The sequence below is a fragment of the Schistocerca gregaria genome, chromosome X, assembly GCF_023897955.1.
Source record: "Schistocerca gregaria isolate iqSchGreg1 chromosome X, iqSchGreg1.2, whole genome shotgun sequence".
Lineage (NCBI taxonomy): Eukaryota > Metazoa > Arthropoda > Insecta > Orthoptera > Acrididae > Schistocerca > Schistocerca gregaria.
In genome coordinates this window covers 341,705,370-341,725,233 of record NC_064931.1, presented here as the reverse complement: position 1 = coordinate 341,725,233, position 19,864 = coordinate 341,705,370, and the positions used below count along the sequence as shown (strand labels likewise).

The following is a 19,864-nucleotide window of genomic DNA, read 5'->3' as shown; positions in this document are numbered from 1 at the left end:
CTCAACTGTTGTCTGCTACATGCTTCATATATATTTTCACGATGGCCTTACATGACGAAGAATGAGAGCTTTTATTGAACAATAGTGGTTCAGTGCTTGATCAACAAATTTTTAATTTTTAAAGCAGTGATGAAAAGCTTATTGTTCCATCACTTTTTTTTTCTGTAAATGTACATATTGTCTATCATACACCAGAAAGCTGACGACAAATCAAAAAATGACTGCATCCAATGTAACTGTCAGAACAAAATTAGGAGTGATATAGATGAGACCTGATTATATTTTTTATTATAACAAAAAAAGAGACTGTCACAGGCCACAGCAATAACCTATTGGGCTATACCTCTTTAGAGTGGAAGAAAGTGGTGGAAGAAAGTTTTTTCACATTTTCATGGTAGTGACTGTAAATTCATAGATTTTATATAAAAACCTGAGGGTAACTAGAAACATTTTGTTTAAATCATTGCAGTGCCATTTATGAACAAAGGAGGACTGGTTGTATCAACTTTTGAACCAAAATAGTTCACCTGTAAAAGGGCTCGGTGGAAGACATTTTCTGAAATTGGTTCCAGCCAAAGAAATGTCAAAATTTCATCATAAGAGAGGTAAGGTCTTGCCAGAGTGACAAGACAAGATCTGAGAAAGTGGCAACGAAAGATATCCGGCAATATTGTGATGAATGTGACGTAAGACTCTGTTTTCCAATATTCATACTAAGGCAAATGTGAAACATTAATTTTCGGTAAAAACCACATGGCAAAACATTTTAATTGTAGTACCGGTATCTTCAAACCCAATCTCCATTTATGAAATGAAAGACAAAAAAAGTGTTGTGAAAACAAGACATTCATTTCCATGTAAAAAAAGTTTTCACTGATGTAAGGTCATGTTTCTCTGTGATATTTCATATAAATAAAACCCTCTTTTAAGTGTAATAAACTGACTTTTCAATGGCCACTCTAGCTTCCCAGGCCTTTAAGTGCTGCTCTTTCCCAAGCATGAGTCTGCTATGTCTATGATCACATGGTCAGTCTCATCTCATGGTCTGCTCCGTCTTAGAATACACATTAACCTTAGGTTTTAAGTTGGATTCCTCTGCAGGTTAAGGATCTCAATTTTACCCTGCTCTACAAACCAGGACAACAGCTGTCGACTGGTATGTATGCGTGAGCAATCTAGAAGAAATTTGATCAGAACTTATGGATATCATTATATTCATTCTGGAAACATCACATGCTCCATGGTATGAAGACTCTGATTGGCACTGCGGGTACTACCAATACAATGACACACACATCAAGCACCTCTCTACTTCCCTAGATGTTATCCCAGCTGGTTCTTGGATCTTTGAAGAACTGTTCTAGTAAGGCCTCGCTTGAGATACAATATGAGTGTTCTATAGAAACATTCTGTGTACTGCTGATCAGTATACTGTAGATACTGGACTCTAAGAGGAAATATAAGGGAATTTCAAAATGTTTGTGATATTTCCCTAACTGTCAGAGCTCCAAGGTCAATGGAGACTTCGAGCCATACTAGATGAATACCACACTGTAAATTCCAGAAAAAAGTATAACTTTCTCATTCAGAAAGTGGTTTGCTTCTTAGCACCACCAAATTTGCATATCATCATCATCAGTAGTAAATCTACAAAAATATACCGCATCAGAGAAGAAGATTAATGTTTTATATATCATCAGTAATCTATTCTATCATGTCTTTGCACTATTCCACATACCATGAATTACACTTAGGTGTGAACAGTCTTAGCATGAAATTATAACAGCATTACAAATCACTGCATTCCTAATACCTTAAACATTGTCTGTGTGGTGCGAAAGTGCCAACTGACTCAAAATAATAAAAAGTGTGAGCCCATCAGAGAAGTACTAAAAGAATGCCATTAAATTTTGGTTACACAATAAATAATACATATTTAAAGGTTGTATATAAAACTGGCTACTGGCCCAACAGGTGAAGCATCCCATGCTGGCTTGGATGTTTTATCAACACTGGGTAGCACCTTACACCTGTAGCTAAGAGGTATGGGGCAGCCATATGACCAGTTCCCATTTCCGCCCTCTGCCTGGAGATACGTAAACCCATCATTATCCCTCATTCACCCTGAAGTGTAGACAGACCAATCACCTGTTACACACTGAATGATACAATGGCAATGGTGTTTCCGGGGGATTTCAAGAGAATCACAAAGATGCTGTAGCTTTTGCCAGTTGTGTCCCAATGTCGTTCCATCTTAGAGCAGTAGCCTGAAGTGTGATGACGGTTGCCAAGTAGCTGTTTCCAGACAGTGGTCATTTCACCTTGCAGCCACAAACATCAGGCATAGTCTTAATCCATTCCTTACTGTGAAATAACTGTATAACTGCATAACACAACCACATACTGGAAATACATCACAACTGGTATGCATTAGCTCAAGAAGAATAAAAATACTAATGGTGACAACTCCCCATGGGACTTTATGGTATTAGCCATAACAGTTTGTTAACATCCCAGACTTGTTAACCTGAGCACTCAATCTATCAGTGTCACATTGCCCACAGTGTGATGTGTTTGGCAGTCACTACGGTTGTATCTTTGTGAGAATGCATGCTAAAACTGGAAAAATAGCAGTAGCCCAGTGCGAGCTAAAAGTTCATTCTGAGTTGTCAGGTGTACGTATGCGTCAACTCATCAGTATGCTAGAGAAAAGTAGTTGACTTTCCTTAGTCTAATTCATTAAATTTTTATAAAACTTTTTTAACAACAATCTGTCCTCAATATCTTCATCCCTGGATGGAAAAAAGGAATATTAAGGAGTAACCTCCAATTACGAATGAGGTCATTAGAGCAGGAGTACAAGCTCGAATTTGGGGAAGGTATTGAAGAAAATAGATTATATCCTTTTAAATATAAATGTATCTATAACTGTCTTATGATATTTCAGGAAACCATGGAAATACAAAATCTGGATGGCCAAATAGGGATTTGAGTTTCCATTCTGCCAAATCCGAGTCCTGTAAAATTGCGTATTGCACCACCTCAACTGAGCCTCTCTCTCATTCTTTATCCAGAGAGACTACAATCAGCACCCCTCAAAACCTACAGTTATCAGTGGATTATTATTCCAATAAACATCTCTGATTTACAACAAAAAAAGGAAAGAAAGAATTTTAATTGGTGTAGTTGACTGATACTGATGCCTCCTTTGAAACAACCTACACTCTTTTCCACCAATAATCACTTAACACTTCTCCAACGATAACACTTTCACAACTTCTAACAACTAATCTTATTGGCCTTTCTTCAAATGCATAGACTCCTTTTGCTTATTTGCTTAATGTTCACAGAAATATAAAATGAAAGAACAAAACTTAAGATTAACTTTGTAATTGAAATAGAAATTGTCTTTTGCTATATCTTACTGGAAAATACTCATTTACTCACAGATTTTAGCTCAACGCCTTGTCTTATTTGGTCAAGCAGATCACCACGTGAATCTCCTCTGCCTCCTGACGATTTCTTCTGCTCAACTTCCACATGCTGCAATAAGAGATTTTTTGTTTTATTGTTTACAGTCTGTTGTGTAAACACAATTGTACAAATATTTGAATGCTTCTAAACTGATTGCATTATTTTAAAAAAAATATTAAAAAATTAGCAAAAATAATTATTATCAACATGATGCAGAGAGAATGAATCCAATTTACAACAAAATGAAATACATCCAGTTGGAAGCCACAAAATGGTTTGTGCAGTCAATTTCTTTACCAGTTATATCATGGTATCCAATGAACACAGCAGACAAATAAATGCCAATGACTGTTGAAGCATGAGAAACTGTTATATACACTATATTAGGATGGCTTGCATCAGAAGAGTATAACTGGGGTTTCATGTTCAAACAGCAAAAAATTCACTATAGATGGAGCACCAATCCAGTTCTACAAGGAGTGGAGAAGTATTAGGCCATTCCTTAATAAAGAATCCATCCTGACGGGTCTCCCACATCTGCACATCTGGTGACTATTTTCCATTGGCCTAATAGGGATTGTAATCCTGTTCCACACAGATCAGTTTTTTATGCTCTGTAGTTCCTCACTCAATTCAAATGCTGTACAAATGGAAGTTCAGAGTGAAATACAGTGGTGGTGTTTTCTCAAAACATTTCATGCCACAATATAACAATATTATTGCAGAAAAATATTACACTCACAAAAACCAGTAGAGATTTTTTTTCAAGTCAATCACCATAAAAAATCAAACCTATCATCTCAAAATTACACCCGCTACTGGCACAGGTTCATATTCATATGAAGCATGAGGGGTGAACTTCAAATCCATTAATATGTCACACACAAGAGGATGGTACAATGATCAATCACCATGTTGCTATGTAAGCAACACCCACAATCACCAAGATGAATACTATGGTGATTCAGTGTTCAATACAAATACATACAAGTCTTTTTCACTGGATTCAGAATGTTTTCCAACAACAAATGCCTTTAAAAGTGGGAACAGGTGGAGGTCACATTCTGCTAAATGTTGTGAATAGGGTGGGAGTTAATTATGTACACAGATAATTCATCTTAAGTTTTGATGATCAAGTTTCCAAGTATCAAACTAGGTGATATAAATGACTGTATCTTTTGATTGCACTGACTAAAAGCTTAAATTTTTTCCCCAGTGGATGTTAGAACTTACTAGTTGACTAATTTCAGCTTGATACCTCTATCTGGTTTTGAGAAAACAGGATCTTAACAGATGGACAACAAAGTGACCCTATAAGGGTTCCGTTTTTATCAACTAAGGTACGGAACCCTAAAAGATAACTTCACACATGAAACATACTTTTTTTAAAAAGAAATTTAATGCAGCTGTGGATGCACGAATACAAAAAGACAACTGAAATCCACAAACTGAAGGATCTATATCAACATAAAAACATCTCATAATTTATTTAAAATTAAGAACAGTATCCTTTATCGTTAGTTCAGGAAAGTTAAAAACAAAACATTAATGGTTAAAAGGGACACAAACTGAATTCAGTTGAAAAATGAAAATCTTTGCTCTCAGCTATTCCTCCAGTATTCTGTCAGCTGCAACTGACGGACTTTTCATACACAGCAAGAGGAAGAACAAAAGAAAGAGATGTCATCCACAAACAATGAACACTGAACAGGATTTCTTACTGTCACTGTTTTACTGTTAATAGTTACAGCAAGGGCAGTCACACTGAAAACACTTCCTTGGCAGACACCATTCTCTTGTTCAAGAAGGTCAGACAGACATCACCACATTGGCAATTAATTTAAAATACCGGGGGGGGGGGGGGGGGGGGGGGGTGAAGGACAACATAAAGATGGGAGGACATCAGAAGGCCGATTCGTAGAGCTGCCCGAGAATCTATTGCCTCCAAAATGCATCACGAGCCTTCTCAATGTCAAAAAAGATACTATTTCACAACAACAGTGCATGATATCATATTATGTGGCTGCTTCCAAATTATCAAAAGTGGGTTGATATTACCTAAAACCACACTAAAAATCAGTTAGGAACTGTCTAGAGAAGTTATATGCTTCATCATCACTGGCGAAACTGAATTCCCAACGGCCCCTCTTGGCAACAATGCTATGGTGTTCAAAAGATGGCATAATAATTGGTTGTCATCAGACCAATCACACACTAACACTGTCAGTTTTGTAACAGACCATTTTGGCCTGTTTTTCTTATTCCCCTGCTTGGATTTTGGGGAAGCCGTTTCACTGAATTCCCCCCCCCCTCAGCCTGCCACAATTGTTCATTGTTGTTCTCAACGACAGGTTCAGCTACATTATGTTTCTGTTGTACACATACATGCTGGTCTAATCAGAGGTGCAAGTTTGCAGCTATACTTTGACTAAAATAACTTTTTGATTAATAAATGTCAGTGGTGGGGAGCAGAGTAGCCAGCTCATACACACAATAGCATATGCTCATGCAACCGACAGATGTGAGTCTAAAAACGAAAAGTATTTCGTGTGGCCGGCCCACCTGGCTTACCTACCCCCCTTTGTAGCTTGCACTGCAAGGCACTGCTGTTGGTGTCTGTAGAACAGTATGTGGAGCCAAAACAGCAGCAGCAATAGGCTGGTGCCCAGTTCCTACTACTCAGCCCACAGAAACATCAATCACAAAGTTATTTTAAGGAAGTGGAGCCCAAGCAATACTAGCTATGGGCTTGTGCCTGGTCCACACCATTTGACCCCACAGAAATGTCAATCACACAGTATACATCTACACATGCAGGTTGTTGTGCTTGACTCAGATGTCACTGACTACGTGCCAAAAATGGTCTTTATTATGAAGGGGATGACTTTATGGAAGTGGTGGCTGGATGGCCATAAGTGCCTTTTTCACCTCATAGTACGGGATCCCCTGGATGAGCTTGATTTTTTACATCCTTCTCTCTTCTGTGAAGGCTCAGCACTGTCTGCTTCATACTGGGTGATGTTGGTAGTAATTCACAGTTGGGGAGTACTTTTTGTTGGCAGCCAACAGCAACATCTACCACTCGTTGCCTGTCCTTTGCATCTTACAATTGTGTTCTCAAAATGTAGCACATGGGATTAGGTATATAAGGCCTAACCTAATCACGGATGAAAGCTCCAGCAGTGCACTCAGGAAATTTCAGCATATTACTAGGTTGGTGCATAGGTTCATAGCATTTTTGTTTTGCATGTTTGTATTCCAATCACTACAGGTTTATTTATCGACAGTCATTTTTTACTTGTAGTTCATTGTTGCTATTTGAGTTTACATATTGTCATTTTATCATTTGGAGATAGTAAGCGGAGCTGTGGATGTTAGAAAATGTTGTGTCTAGTGAAGAAATCAGAACATTTCCAACATATTCCTGCATTTGAGTTCAACAGAGCAGTGACAGCAGTAGAGGCAGATAGAAACATTTCTGCCATATAAGGGGATAAGGTCAGTGGACAGAGCACAGCAAGACAACATTTTTCTTGTTCTGACATTAATGACTCTTCAAGTTTAGGATGACCTTCACAATTTGGTGAAGATCATTTAAACACATTAATCCACAATGATCTAGGTCAGTGTACTTGAGAACTGGCAAATGTGATCATTCCACCATCATGCAACATCTGCATGCAATGGCGAAAGTTTAAAAATCAGGTGTGTATATACTGCATGCCCTACACCAAAATCACAAAAATCAGTGTATGACCATATGTGCATCTCTGCTTGCTCACCATCAATTGGCTTGTGAACAACACTGACCATTCCTACCCTGTATTATTGGTGACAAAAAATGTGTCTTTATGCTGACATAAAGAAAAGAAAGGAATGGTTAAGCCAAGAAAAAGCAACAACTCCCCATACAAAGATCTGCACTCATTCACAAAAAGATAACATTATGCAGCTGGTGTAACAGCGACAGTATATTGTACCATAAGTTGCTTCCCTGAGGCGTAACCATAACTGCTGACATTTATTGTCAACAAATGAGATGTTTTGCAGATGCAGTCCAAGAACAATGACCAGGAAGACAACATGAAGTGATGCTACTCCAGATAATGCCTACCCGCATTTTGTTAGACTGACAAAAAACACTACACAGGAACTGGATTGGAAAGTCTTCCTGCAACCACCTTATTCACCTGATCTTTTGCCCTCACATTTTCACCTTTTCTGCTCTCTATCAAACAACCTTCAAGGAACTTCCTTGCTGGGTGAAAACATGCTCTGAAGATGATTCGATGATTTTTGCCTCAAAGTCACATGATTTCTACAATCACAGAATATGAAAGTTACCCCAGCATTGGCAGACTGATGCAAATAGTGAAGGACAATATATTATTGATGACCAAGGTCTATGTTATGTGTATCTGTCATGTTTATTAAACTTGTGGAAAAACACTATGAAATTATGCACCAATCCAATATATGTGAGAATAAAGGCATCGTCTTTTCAAACTCATCATTTACTCTAACACATTAATTCCCATTTGCATTGTAGTTCCTAGGTAAAGAGACGTGTTATTCCCTGCAGCTGACTATCCCTTTACTAAACTTCAGAGTGGTGTTTGGTTATGTATTTACAACGCATTCTCCTAACAACTTAGTGTTTAGCTGATTGCTAAGTTGAGCAGCACTTTTTGTCTTGAGCAGTAATGAACCACTTCACAGTTTATTAATGGATTTTAGTGTCTCTGCGAGTCCCTCCAATGCTTTATTAATGCATAAAGGTGATTGTTCATCAAATGTATTTCCTACACATTTAATTACAATGAATGTGTTATTTATGACAGGACATGGTAGTGGAAACAGTTTCTCTAGTAGTGACAGAGGTCTCGTATGGACCAGCCACACAAGGCCTCTTTGTTGTATGTGCATTACTACTACCCAACGAACCACTTGAACTGCTGGGAGTGTTCATAATTTATGTAGGACCCTTCAGTGTACCACAGCAGCTACGAAATGAAGTGTCCAGCCACAAAAAGCTCTGCTTATCTAGGTAAGCCTTATATAACTGGAGTGTGGCATTTGCCCCATACATTATAGTTAGTGTTTTGCCTCAACACCCATATCTCTCATTGGCACAAAGCACTTCTTGGGGTTGAACTTTTCTTTTTTTTTTCTTTTTTTTTTTTTTTTTTTTTTTTTTTTAGGTTTGTACTGTCCATATAATCTAGGATTTAACCCAAGATTCCTGTGACAATGTACCACCACCACCACAAGAACAGCCCCAGTTCAGAGCCCCCACATTCATCAAACCTCTATACAGCCAACAAAGGCTCAGCTCCCTAACGCACTCACTATTTAAGCATGACTTAGGAGACATATGTGGCTTATCAAATGCCATGGATGTACCTTTCATCCCATAATAGATCCCAGGAACAGTGAGGTATGGTCCTCTTCACAGATTTAGTTTCATTCCACCTAGAGGAGGCTGTTCCAAAGGTGCCCCAAAAACCAGGAGTGCTCCAGAGCACTCAGTGCAGTGACTCTGAAGCCTGAGAGGTGGGGGAAATTGAACTCACTGCCCCCGGGTTGCATAAAGTCTTAACAAATGCAACAATCTGTGTTCAACAACAGCTATGGTCCAACACAGAAAGCCTATACCTCAACTTGAAGATACATTTCTATTTATTGATGGGGGAAGGGAAGGGGGCAGAGTGCCTTGTATGTCACAATGTAGTTAATTCTGCTAAGAAGTACAACATACAGCATCATTATGCAAGTCTTCACACAATGCATTCTGGGCCAAGGTATAAGGCAAAGTACTAAGAGAGCTGGTAGCAAAGCTTAAGAACAACACACTAGGAGACATAAGTTTAGAACAGAATTCTCAGTATATAAGTTACATAAATATGCATCATGAGTTAATTTACTGTAACGCGTTTATAAATTTTCAGGCGAATGACACTGAAGAAAAACAAATGAGGCGGCAGTTCAAGCAAGCTACAAAGCTGCTCACATTATAGCAACGAGTTGCAATCTGTTTCAGTGGGACCTCCCATAAAACCATATTCATCAACTGCAGAATCACATCCTATCAATGTCGTGCCTCACCAATCCATGACTAGAACTTGGCAACAGCTATGCAACTACACTGCCAATCTGCAGCTGGCTATGATACACGTACTTCTCAGTCCATGCAGTCAGCATTTGCCACGGAGCCGACTTAAAGGACATTGCACCAACCAGTCACTCATTCTATTTTAGCCTAATCTAGTGTGCCTGTCCAGTCTAAGCATTGCCATTCAGCCTCTGTAACTATCGTGGATATCCGAGTTGTATTGTCTCGAGAACTGGGTCTCATTCTTTAGATTTTCTGTCACAGAACCCACTGACTCCCTAGCATCCACCAGCTGGATGACCACACATCTGGCGATGTGGGAAACACTATGTTCGGTTGCTACTTGGTTCTACTTCTCACCAAACAAGCAACTGGTGATGGTATTTATTGTATATTTCTTGCAGGACTGTGTTCACCTGCTATGCTTGCCTGCTACATTTCTTAAGTATTGTAGTATGCGTGTGTTTCAAAACATCAGCTCTGCAACTGACCCAATGTCTCGTGCTTCACAGAGGCTGTTTCTTCTAGTGACTAATTCACACTTTCTTGCAGCACTGTTTAGCGGTTGTGCTATACTTCTTGTTCAGGTGTTATTTTTGTGTGTTTGATCACAGCCAGTCCACCACAAGAACTGTCAATAACTCAAGATTGTTCTGTTTCAGGCATAGCAGCTCATGGAAACTACGACCAGAATGCTTGCAGCGCAAGCAAACACGGTAGCACTGCCCCCTGTACCTGTACCACTGTCACAGCAAGCAGCAACTGCTTCCCTACTGCCATTCCGTGCATCTGATTCTCCATGAAGAATGGTTGGAGTACCATTCACAGCTCAGCTCAATCCAACTCGTGCTTCACGGCACGCTACATTGAAGATAGTAAAAGACAACCTTATTTTCTTGCAAAATTTGGAGTCTCCGTTCACCAATTCACTTGCAAACTGGTCCCCACTACCCGCCCTGAAAGTGTTCCTTACAATGGTCTCATTGCTGCACTCGATAAGTATTACGATGAGCAGATTAACGAGGCAGCTGCTTTATGCAACCTAATCAGACACATAAGCAGTGGATAGCAGATTTCAAGGACTTACACATCATTGTCAAATCAAGTGTGAGTGTGTACATTACTGTAGAATGCCATTATTAGGGACACCATTACTCAAAATGTGTCAGATTCTCACATACACAGATTCTGAAGTATCCTGAGCCTAGCTCGAAAGAAGTTTTGGAACTACTGGAGCGTCAAGGCTCTTATGATAATGCAGCGGTAGACTTTGACTCTGCTCCTACTTGTGCAGTACAGAGAAATGGTACGTCAGTTGTGCCTGTAGTTCGTGCACTGTGGCAATCAAAGTCTCAGCCACAGCAGGATGTAAACAAAACCATTGTACTGTGCAGCAGCATAGTGGAGTTAAATTCTGTCCTCAATGTTTCACAGCACGTTATCATCAGGAATGCCCTTGTCGGATGCTAAGTTTTACCATTGTTGCGAGCACACCGAGGTTTAATCTGCTTGCCTGCAGAAATGCAAGTCCAACAAGCACTCTGTACATTCTCCCATATCTCAGTCAATGGATATCAGTGCAATATTTTTAAGGCCAAATAGTGATTCTAGTGTTGATCAGTGCAAGTCAAGTGCATTAGTGAAGAAGCCACACACTTCTTCCATCCAGTGTCAGGCTAAGGAATCGTTTGTCACTTTTCACATTGCCAAACACAAAATAAGCATTCAATTAGGCACTGGTGTGTCTGTGACTTTGTTGTTGGATAGAAGCATATATGAGGCACTGAGAGCACAAGCGGACTAAGCCACACTTTTTGTGCATTTGAGGTACTGACATGATGTGATAACAGTATACGATTATTACGCAATGCCTGTTGATCTGTTCATTTATCTGAAGGTTTGTCTCATTTAGCAACATACACATTGCTGTTGCACTCAACTGCTGATAAATACCATTGAGAGTAGGAGTGGGCTATGCATCATAGTCAATTTGCACTCTGTGCTCTCCATCCACAGTCACTATGTGTGATGTCAGCGAACAAAGAACTTGTGTATTCAGTGTGTAACAACGTATTGGGCCAGTGAGCAAGTGGAAGTGTATGTCAGTTGTTCAGCATGGAGGCCCCTGCGAAAAGTGTGGAGGAGCAATTGCAAGTTTAGTTGTTGTGTTCCTTTCTTTTGTTTGTGAATAACACTGTTGAATGTACACTAACTTGCTCATATTCAAAGACTCCAGAGGTATCACGAACAGTGACTTTGTTCACAAAATGCAAGTTGTTTTCCATACAAAAACACAATGAAATAGAAACAATACTTTATTTATTGCTATATTGTGTAAGAGAGTAATGATCACTTTTAATGTTGTGTACACCGTTTTAGCGTCTGCCGAGTTGTGTTGTGCAATTGCTTCACCTGTGGATACCAATGCCCATGTTGACCATTACTGTCATGTAGTTAATATTACGTTGAGGGACAGATATTTTTATTACAGAGATGTTTGCGTCAGATGGGGAAGCGCCGGGAGAAGCAAGAGTGAGCACGGCTGCAGCAACAACTTTCCCAGAGGATGTACCAAAGACAAACGATGAAGCCGTGATACAGAGCCGAGGAAAGAAGGTGCCTTAGAAACAAAGATGAATGGCTTCGTAATGCTAGGAAAGAACTGAGAGCTCCAGGTCAAGAGTATGCCAACCGTAAGGGTAACGTTGTACCTCGAAAGCAATTGCGGACAATTAGCGAGTGTTTGTGTGGTATGAGTGCCACAAAAACATCAATGAAGAACAGCAGGAACGAGTGTTCAATGAGTTTATCTCATTTTATTTTTCACAAAATTTTTTACGAAAACTGCAATTTGTCATTTCATCCACCCGTGCCTGACTTGTCAAACATGCGATGTTTTGCAGGTAAAAATAACAGCTGCCAATAATGATAAGGAGAGATGGGAGTTAATTGCAGAACGTGAATTCCATCAGCAAAAAGCTGAGTATGCACGGGCAGGTTTACAGAGTGATACTTTGCTTAGCAAATCAGATGGTAATGTTACAGTGATAACATTTGATTTGATGAAAACTTTGCCTACACCAGTCATTTCAAATGGAGTTCGCTATTACAAACGTCAGTTGTGGACATATTGCTTTGGCATCCACAGTATGCACAATGATGATGCATACATGTTTCTGTGTAATGAATACAGTGTGTCGAGAGGGCCACAAGAAATTGATTCTTGTTTGCTGTATTTCATATGCAATTTTGTCAGGGCTGAAAAACTAAATATGTACTCTGATCAGTGTGGAGGCCAGAATAGAAACATAAAAGTTGCTGTACTGTGCCAATACATTTAAGCAGCTCAGAGTTCTCTGTGAAGGAAACAGACCATAAATTTTTAACAATTTTAACAAACATTTTTGGAACAGTGATTAAACTGATGTCAGTTGACATCACAGCAACTGAGAAGAGTGCTCCACCTACCATCTTCGAAGGATGCCATAGGTCTGATGATGGTCATGTGATATGACCGAAACCGGTCACCTACATTCTTGTAACATACGTGGTTAGATTAAGACTGAATTTTAAAAACAAAAAATTTCATAAATTTTTAGTTAGTGGACACTCATACCAGCCCTGTGATCAGGATTTTGGCTTGGTTCAGAAACATAAAAAGTATTTTCCTAACATTTACCTTCTTGAACACTGGAATGATGTGGTAGTGAGTGCCAAGAAAAGGAATTGGTTCAAGGTAATCAATATGAATGAGGAATATTTACTCTAAAGAAACATCATAAGAAACATCTTAAATCGAAAAATGTCTTCTGACAATTGTAAAGTACAATGGTCGAACATACAGTGGCTGCAGTTTGAAGCAAGCAGCGGATTCAAAATATGGTATAAATACTTGAACCAAAGCCAAGAGCCATTACTGGAAATTGATGTGGCCAAACAAACATCCACATGCATCAGCAATCCCTAATTGCTTTATCCTAATGGACATGTAATTACAGAAGCAAAAAAGAAGGATCTGCTCAGTTTGCTTCCATATGTACCACCACTTCATCATGATTTCTACAAAAATTTAAAAGTGTCTTCAAATGCTGTAGAAACATTGCGTGTGGATGATTTTGAAATGCAACATAGCTGTTAAAGTTATAGAACCCAATGTATAATGCTACATGTAATCTGTATAATGTATAATAATAATGTATAATATTGTCACATGCAATCTATGATGGACTTTGTGCAATGAACAGCATGAATAATCAGCATACTAACGGACCTGTCATTGAGAATGTTCAACTACTCAGAGTGAAAACGGACTAAGCCACAACAAAACTACTAATATTCTACTATATAATTAATGTTTGTAATGTATCTATGTCAGAATATTGTTCAATAAAACCACAGTTACATAGTATACATGTTAAAAGGCTGCAATGCATCACGGAAAAACATTCTTTGTGAGCCCTTATTATTAGGCCTGCCTCCTCCATATTGACTTCCCCAGGGTTAGTCCACTTGTTCTCTCACTGCCTCATATGAACTATTAGGCAAGCTCAAACTACATAAGTTGTTTGAGCTTTCTAGTTATGGTGGACATGACATTCCTGTACTAGGTATTTGTACAATCTACCTGCCATGTTTTGTTACAATACTAAGACAGCTTCATTCACAGTTTTGTGATCACAAGAAAGTGAGAATATTTTTGGTAGGGCCTCTAGATCTGTTTGGTCTGCACATTCAAGAAAATGTTCTGTGAACTCCTCTCTGCTTTTATACAGGGTAGCTGAACTTCGATCTGAATTTAGTGAGTTTTCCAAGGTAGCCTAGGAAAAGGTAATAATTTTGAGGCTGATGTTACTATAAAAGACAATGCACAACCATAGATTTGCCAACCATGGCCCATCCCTCACACTATCAGAAATCAAGTGTCACAGAAACTATTATCTTGGCAGGACAATGGTATGATTTCTCCTGTAGCAGCCCATCAGTGGACATCCCCATTTTTGATAAAGAAACCTTCACAATAATTACACCAATGTGCAGATTTCACTGCAACAGTAAATCCACACACTGTGACACTTTTTTTGCCACAGCCTGAGGAACTCATGGACAAACTTGGTGCAGGCCAATTCTCTTCCAAGACTGATCTTTGCAGTGCTTATTTGCAGCTTCCCTTAGATGAACAGTCACAACAAGGAGTTGTTCATTTCTCTGGTTGCCCTTCCGCAGTGTGTCTGCACCTGCAAGTTTTTAATGTTACTAGTCAGAGTCGACTGCTACAGTTCCTTCTCGTTTGAGCTATTTGTGTAACACTGTAGTTTTGGATCGTACTCCAAATGAACATCTTTACAGTCTCAGGAAATCACACAATGGAAGATCCAGAATGGATCCAACAGTATTATGAAAAGGAAAGTTGCTACTCACCAAAGAGTGAAGAGACCGAGTCGCAGATAGGCACAACGAAAAAAACTGTAACCAATAAAGCTTTCAGCCAGTAAGACCTTCATCAAAAGTAGACCACCCCCCCCCCCCCCACACACACACACAACTGCAATTTCAGGCAACTGAAATCAAATCGCCTGTGGTCTTAGTTGCCTGAGACTGCAGTCGTGTTTAAGAGTTGTGTGTGCACGCGCGCGCTTGTGTGTGCCTGCGAGTGTGTGTGCACGCGCGCACTTGTGTGTGCACGCGCGCACTTGTGTGTGCACGCGCGCACTTGTGTGTGCACGCGCGCACTTGTGTGTGCACGCGCGCACTTGTGTGTGCACGCGCGCACTTGTGTGTGCGCCCAGTCTCAAGATTCTGTTGCAGTACCTCCAAACCAGTTGGCTACATACCATTAAGCAGATAAGTGATCCAGTCATACAATGTTATTTCGTGCTTCAGCACAGCTCATCGGTACAACAGGGTGTCATCCTCTTACATGCAGCTAATGACCAGTTCCATCTGACTGTGCCATGTTTTCTTCAGAAGGAAGTTCTTCACCTCCTTCATCAAGTCCATTAGGTGGGTGACAGGCCAGACCCACAGGCAAGCTTCAGGTATCTGACGGATCTGGTATGCTGATCTGAGGCCTGTTGTTTCCCACTAACCTCAGGCACCACCTGTGTTTGTTGTGGGGGGCAAATTGGTGGATTTTCATGATTCATGTGTGGACCTAGGACTATGGTGCATGCTCAACAGGTCACAGGCTAATTGTGATTAATTTCAGGAGTTTCAACTGTTTCTGACCACAACTATGTTGTACAGAGCATTGTTTTATAGGCATTTTATTTACTGCAGTACACTTTTTATCTTAAAGAGAAAATATGGAATATGCTATGAAGAAAACTGTGGCGGCAGTGGCTATTTGTATGCTGTGTATTCATGTATAACTTGAAAGAAAAATTTAAAAAAACGAATTGCCAAAAGGCAACATTCCAGATCTGATTCAGAATCATGAATCATGGGCATTTCTCTGAGAATCATGGAGATTCACTATGCTAGGAAGAGGGCATTCTCATTCTCGAGCATTTGTAAAGTACTGTAATTCATAATAACTGTAAAATAATGGACATACAGTAGAACCCCTCTAATCCGTCACCTTCAGGACCGGGACCATGGCCGGAACGATAAAAAGGTCGGATTACCCGAAAAATCTAATATTTATTGCAAGAAGTATAAAAAGACATTTAATACAAAAAATTTAACGATTTAAGAACTAAAAGTCGTCTACAGTAAATAAAAAGATGTTTTTTACACAGTGTTAAACAATATATTAACTAAAATACGTCTGCACACACTATCACATATATTGGTATAAAAGGAAAAACGACAAACAAATTACAGTACTGTACTGTACTTAATAATGTATAAATGATATATTCTTTAAACAAAAATATGTTTATAGCACTGTATACCAAAAAGAATTTTTTTACAAAGAAATTAAACTGTGTGTGTATAAACTAAGAAATGATTATACTGTATGCATCGTTTTTACAGTAAAAACAAAAACAAATTACTTGAAAAAAAGTCAGTGATACATTTTTGTTTAGCAGATGTTATTCTTGATTTAGCTGCAGTGTCCCTCCATTTTTTTATCCACAAAATGTCCGTTGGAGTTGAAGTTGGATTCTGCTCGATGTATTGAAGGGTGATGTCAAAAGCGTTTTTTGCATCGTTGTGTGAAATCCGGATGGGGGGGGGTGTTCGTCCTCGCCGTCCGAGTCCTCATTCACAGTTTCCTGGCTAACAGCGGCAACAATCTGGTAGTCATTGACCTCTTCAAAAGTGTCACAGTCTTTGTCACGTGCGTTGATCCACTCTTCAACTTCATTGGCAGGGACGTTCGGTTCCAGAGTTTGTAGATCTTTAACAATTTCCAGTGCATCGTTGTTTAGCTCATCTTGGGTATGCTCATTTTATAACTTGTGGCCAAAGCTTACGCCACGATTTCCACAGTGTGTCAAGTTTCAGTTCATCCCCTACTGAAGCAATTGTGTAGATTGCGGTGTAGATTTTTGATCCCGGCAATAAACTGGCAAGGAAGATAAGTTTGTATTTTTGAATGCCCTTGGTTTCTTAGATTTGCCAATCACGAACAAGGGCAGCTTGTGGGTACCCTCTGCGTTGCTTCAACTAATCACTGTTATTCTATCTTTTATAAGTTTCGTTCCTACTGCGGATTCATTTGAAGCTGGGAGTGTTTTTGTTGGCAACATTTTAAAGTTCAGCCCTGTCTCGTCAATGTTATACACTTGGCAGGGTAACAGTTCATTTTCTTCTACAATTTCTTGAAACTTTACAGAAAATCCTTAGCAGCTGCAGCATCGACAGATAGTTTTTCGACCGGAAATAGAAACAAATCGGACACCATGACGAGTTTTCCAACGATCAATACAGCCGTCACTGGTAGAAAATTTACTTTCCCCTTCCAGTTTCTTGAGTGTCTTTCCTTCTTTCTTGACAAAACCACATCCACAATGCGTTATCAAGCACTTCAAGTTTAGGCTTTTTTAATGTTTTGCAATTCCTCAGTGTGGTTTCACCATCAATCGTAATTGTATAGGATTCAATGTCTTTCCGATTCTTCCTCCAATCCTTAATTGTCATAACACCTACATTCAGTTTCTTTGCAATTTTTTGGAGTGATTCTCCTTCGTCCAGTCTTTGTAGCACTGCTAATTTTTCATTTAGTGAAAGAGTTACGTGTTTATGTTTAAATCCAGACACGTTGAAAAACTGACAACTGTACACACAATGAATCTACATTAATAAGTACTGTAGAGAACACGGAATAAAGCGAACAACGACGTTTTTTAATGCCAACAAAGGATAAAACTGCACAATAATGTACAGTATAACAATATGCACAGCGATAGACACCGCAACAATGGCCCGACAGGCGTCCAGTTACTGACACGTCGGCACAGGCTCGCGAGCCTGTGCGTGGTCGGACTAACCGGAGTGACGGACCAACCGAGGTCGGATTAGAGGGGTTCTACTGTAACACAATTATACAGATAGCACTAGTATCACACCCAAGGTATAAAAGGACAGTGCATGGGCAGAATGTTATCTGTACTCAGGCAATTCATGTGAAAAGGTTTCTGACATTATTATGGCCACACACAATGGGAATCAATTGGCCTTGAATGTAGAATGTTAGTTGGAGCTAGATGCATGGGATATTCCATTTTGGAAATCGTTAGGGAATTCAATGTTCCAAGACCCACAGTGACAAGAGTGTGCTGAGAATACCAACGTTTAGGTATTACCTCTCACCACAGACAACACAGTGGCTGACAGCCTTCACTTAATGACCAAAAGCAGCAGTATTTCACAGAGTTATCAGTTCTAACACTGCCTGAAATAACCACAGAAACTGATGTGGGACATACAATAAACATATTTGTTATGACAATGCAGTAAAATCCGGCATTAATGGGTTAGGGCAGCAGACAACAGATGCAAGTGCCTTTGCTAACAGCACATCACCGGCAGCTCCTCTCCTGAGCTGATGACCATATCGGTTGGACCCTAGATGACTGGAAAACCATAGCCTGGTCAGATAAATCCCAATTTTAGTTGGTAGGGTTCGAGTGTGGTACGGACCCCACAAAGCCATTAATCCAAGTTGTCTCCAAGGAACTGTGCAAGCTGGTGGTGGCTCCATAATAGTGTGGGCTGCCTTTACATGGACTGGGCTGGGTCCTCTGGTACAACTAAACCAATGGAAATGGTTATGTTTGGCTACTTTGAGACCATTTGCAGCCATTCATGGCCTTCATGTTCTCAAACAATGATGGAATTTCTACGGATGACAATGTGCTATGTCACTGGGCCACAATAATTCGAGATTGGTTTGAAGGATGTACTGAGAAATTCAAGTGAATGATTTTGTCACCCAGATCGCCAGGCAAGAATTCCATAGAACATTTATGGGACATAATTGAGACGTCACTTCATGCACAAAATCTTGCAACTGCAACACTTTCACAGTTATAGACAGCTATAGAGGCAATATGGCTCAATATTTCTGCAGAGTACTTCCAACGATATGTTGAGTTCGTTCCACATTGAGTTGCTGCACTACACCAGGCAAAAGAAGGTCCAACACAGTATTAGGACGTATCCCATGACGTGTCACCTGAGTGTAGTACAAGAAACATTTTATTGGTGCTCACTACAGTGTTGGTTTATTCAACTCATCCCCACTTTAATGTTTCTTCCAAGAGACCTATACCTTTCTAAGATTATTTCTGAAATTATTGAAGATATTTTAAATCTGTCTTTGAAACTACAACAAATAGCGAATTTTTGTCACCAAATGTACATCATGGTAAAACTGTATAAGTTTCTTGATGTGGTCATTGGTCCATCACCTCCACTATACTTATAGCAATTAAAACTTGCTGTCACCTACTCATTCCTCAGTGACGAATTTTGACTATCACCTGTATTTCTCTTGTTGCCATGTTAAAAGTTGTTTCTTTTGTCAAAACAAAGCAGAGTTTACATGTCACCTTGCTAACATACTAATGCAGTTGCAAATGCAAAAAATCCTGAAGCAATGGTTTGTTAAACGAGGAACTGAGGACAAATCAGGTCAAAAACTTATGAAAAACCACATTCTCGGTATAAAAATAAGCATGTAACTCCTTCATCTGTCTTGCTGCAAATCCACAGTAATTCTCATTTCACCAGCTATAGACGACTATTAAAAAGTTACACCATTCCATTGCCAAAGTCTACAGTTACTCACATATCTATCACGGTAGATAAAAAGGTCCTTGCGTTTATGAT

The 19,864-nt window shown here is 39.5% G+C and overlaps 1 protein-coding gene across 1 annotated transcript in view; it reads right to left on the bottom strand.

The window, feature by feature from the left end:
• The window catches only part of LOC126298413 (neural Wiskott-Aldrich syndrome protein-like), a 102,712-nt gene that overhangs the window by 34,593 nt on the left and 48,255 nt on the right, over window positions 1–19,864 (bottom strand). The window contains exon 9 of the mRNA XM_049989734.1: window positions 3,448–3,543. Within this exon, the coding sequence (XP_049845691.1) occupies window positions 3,448–3,543 (96 nt within the window). The remainder of the gene's footprint in view (window positions 1–3,447; window positions 3,544–19,864) is intronic.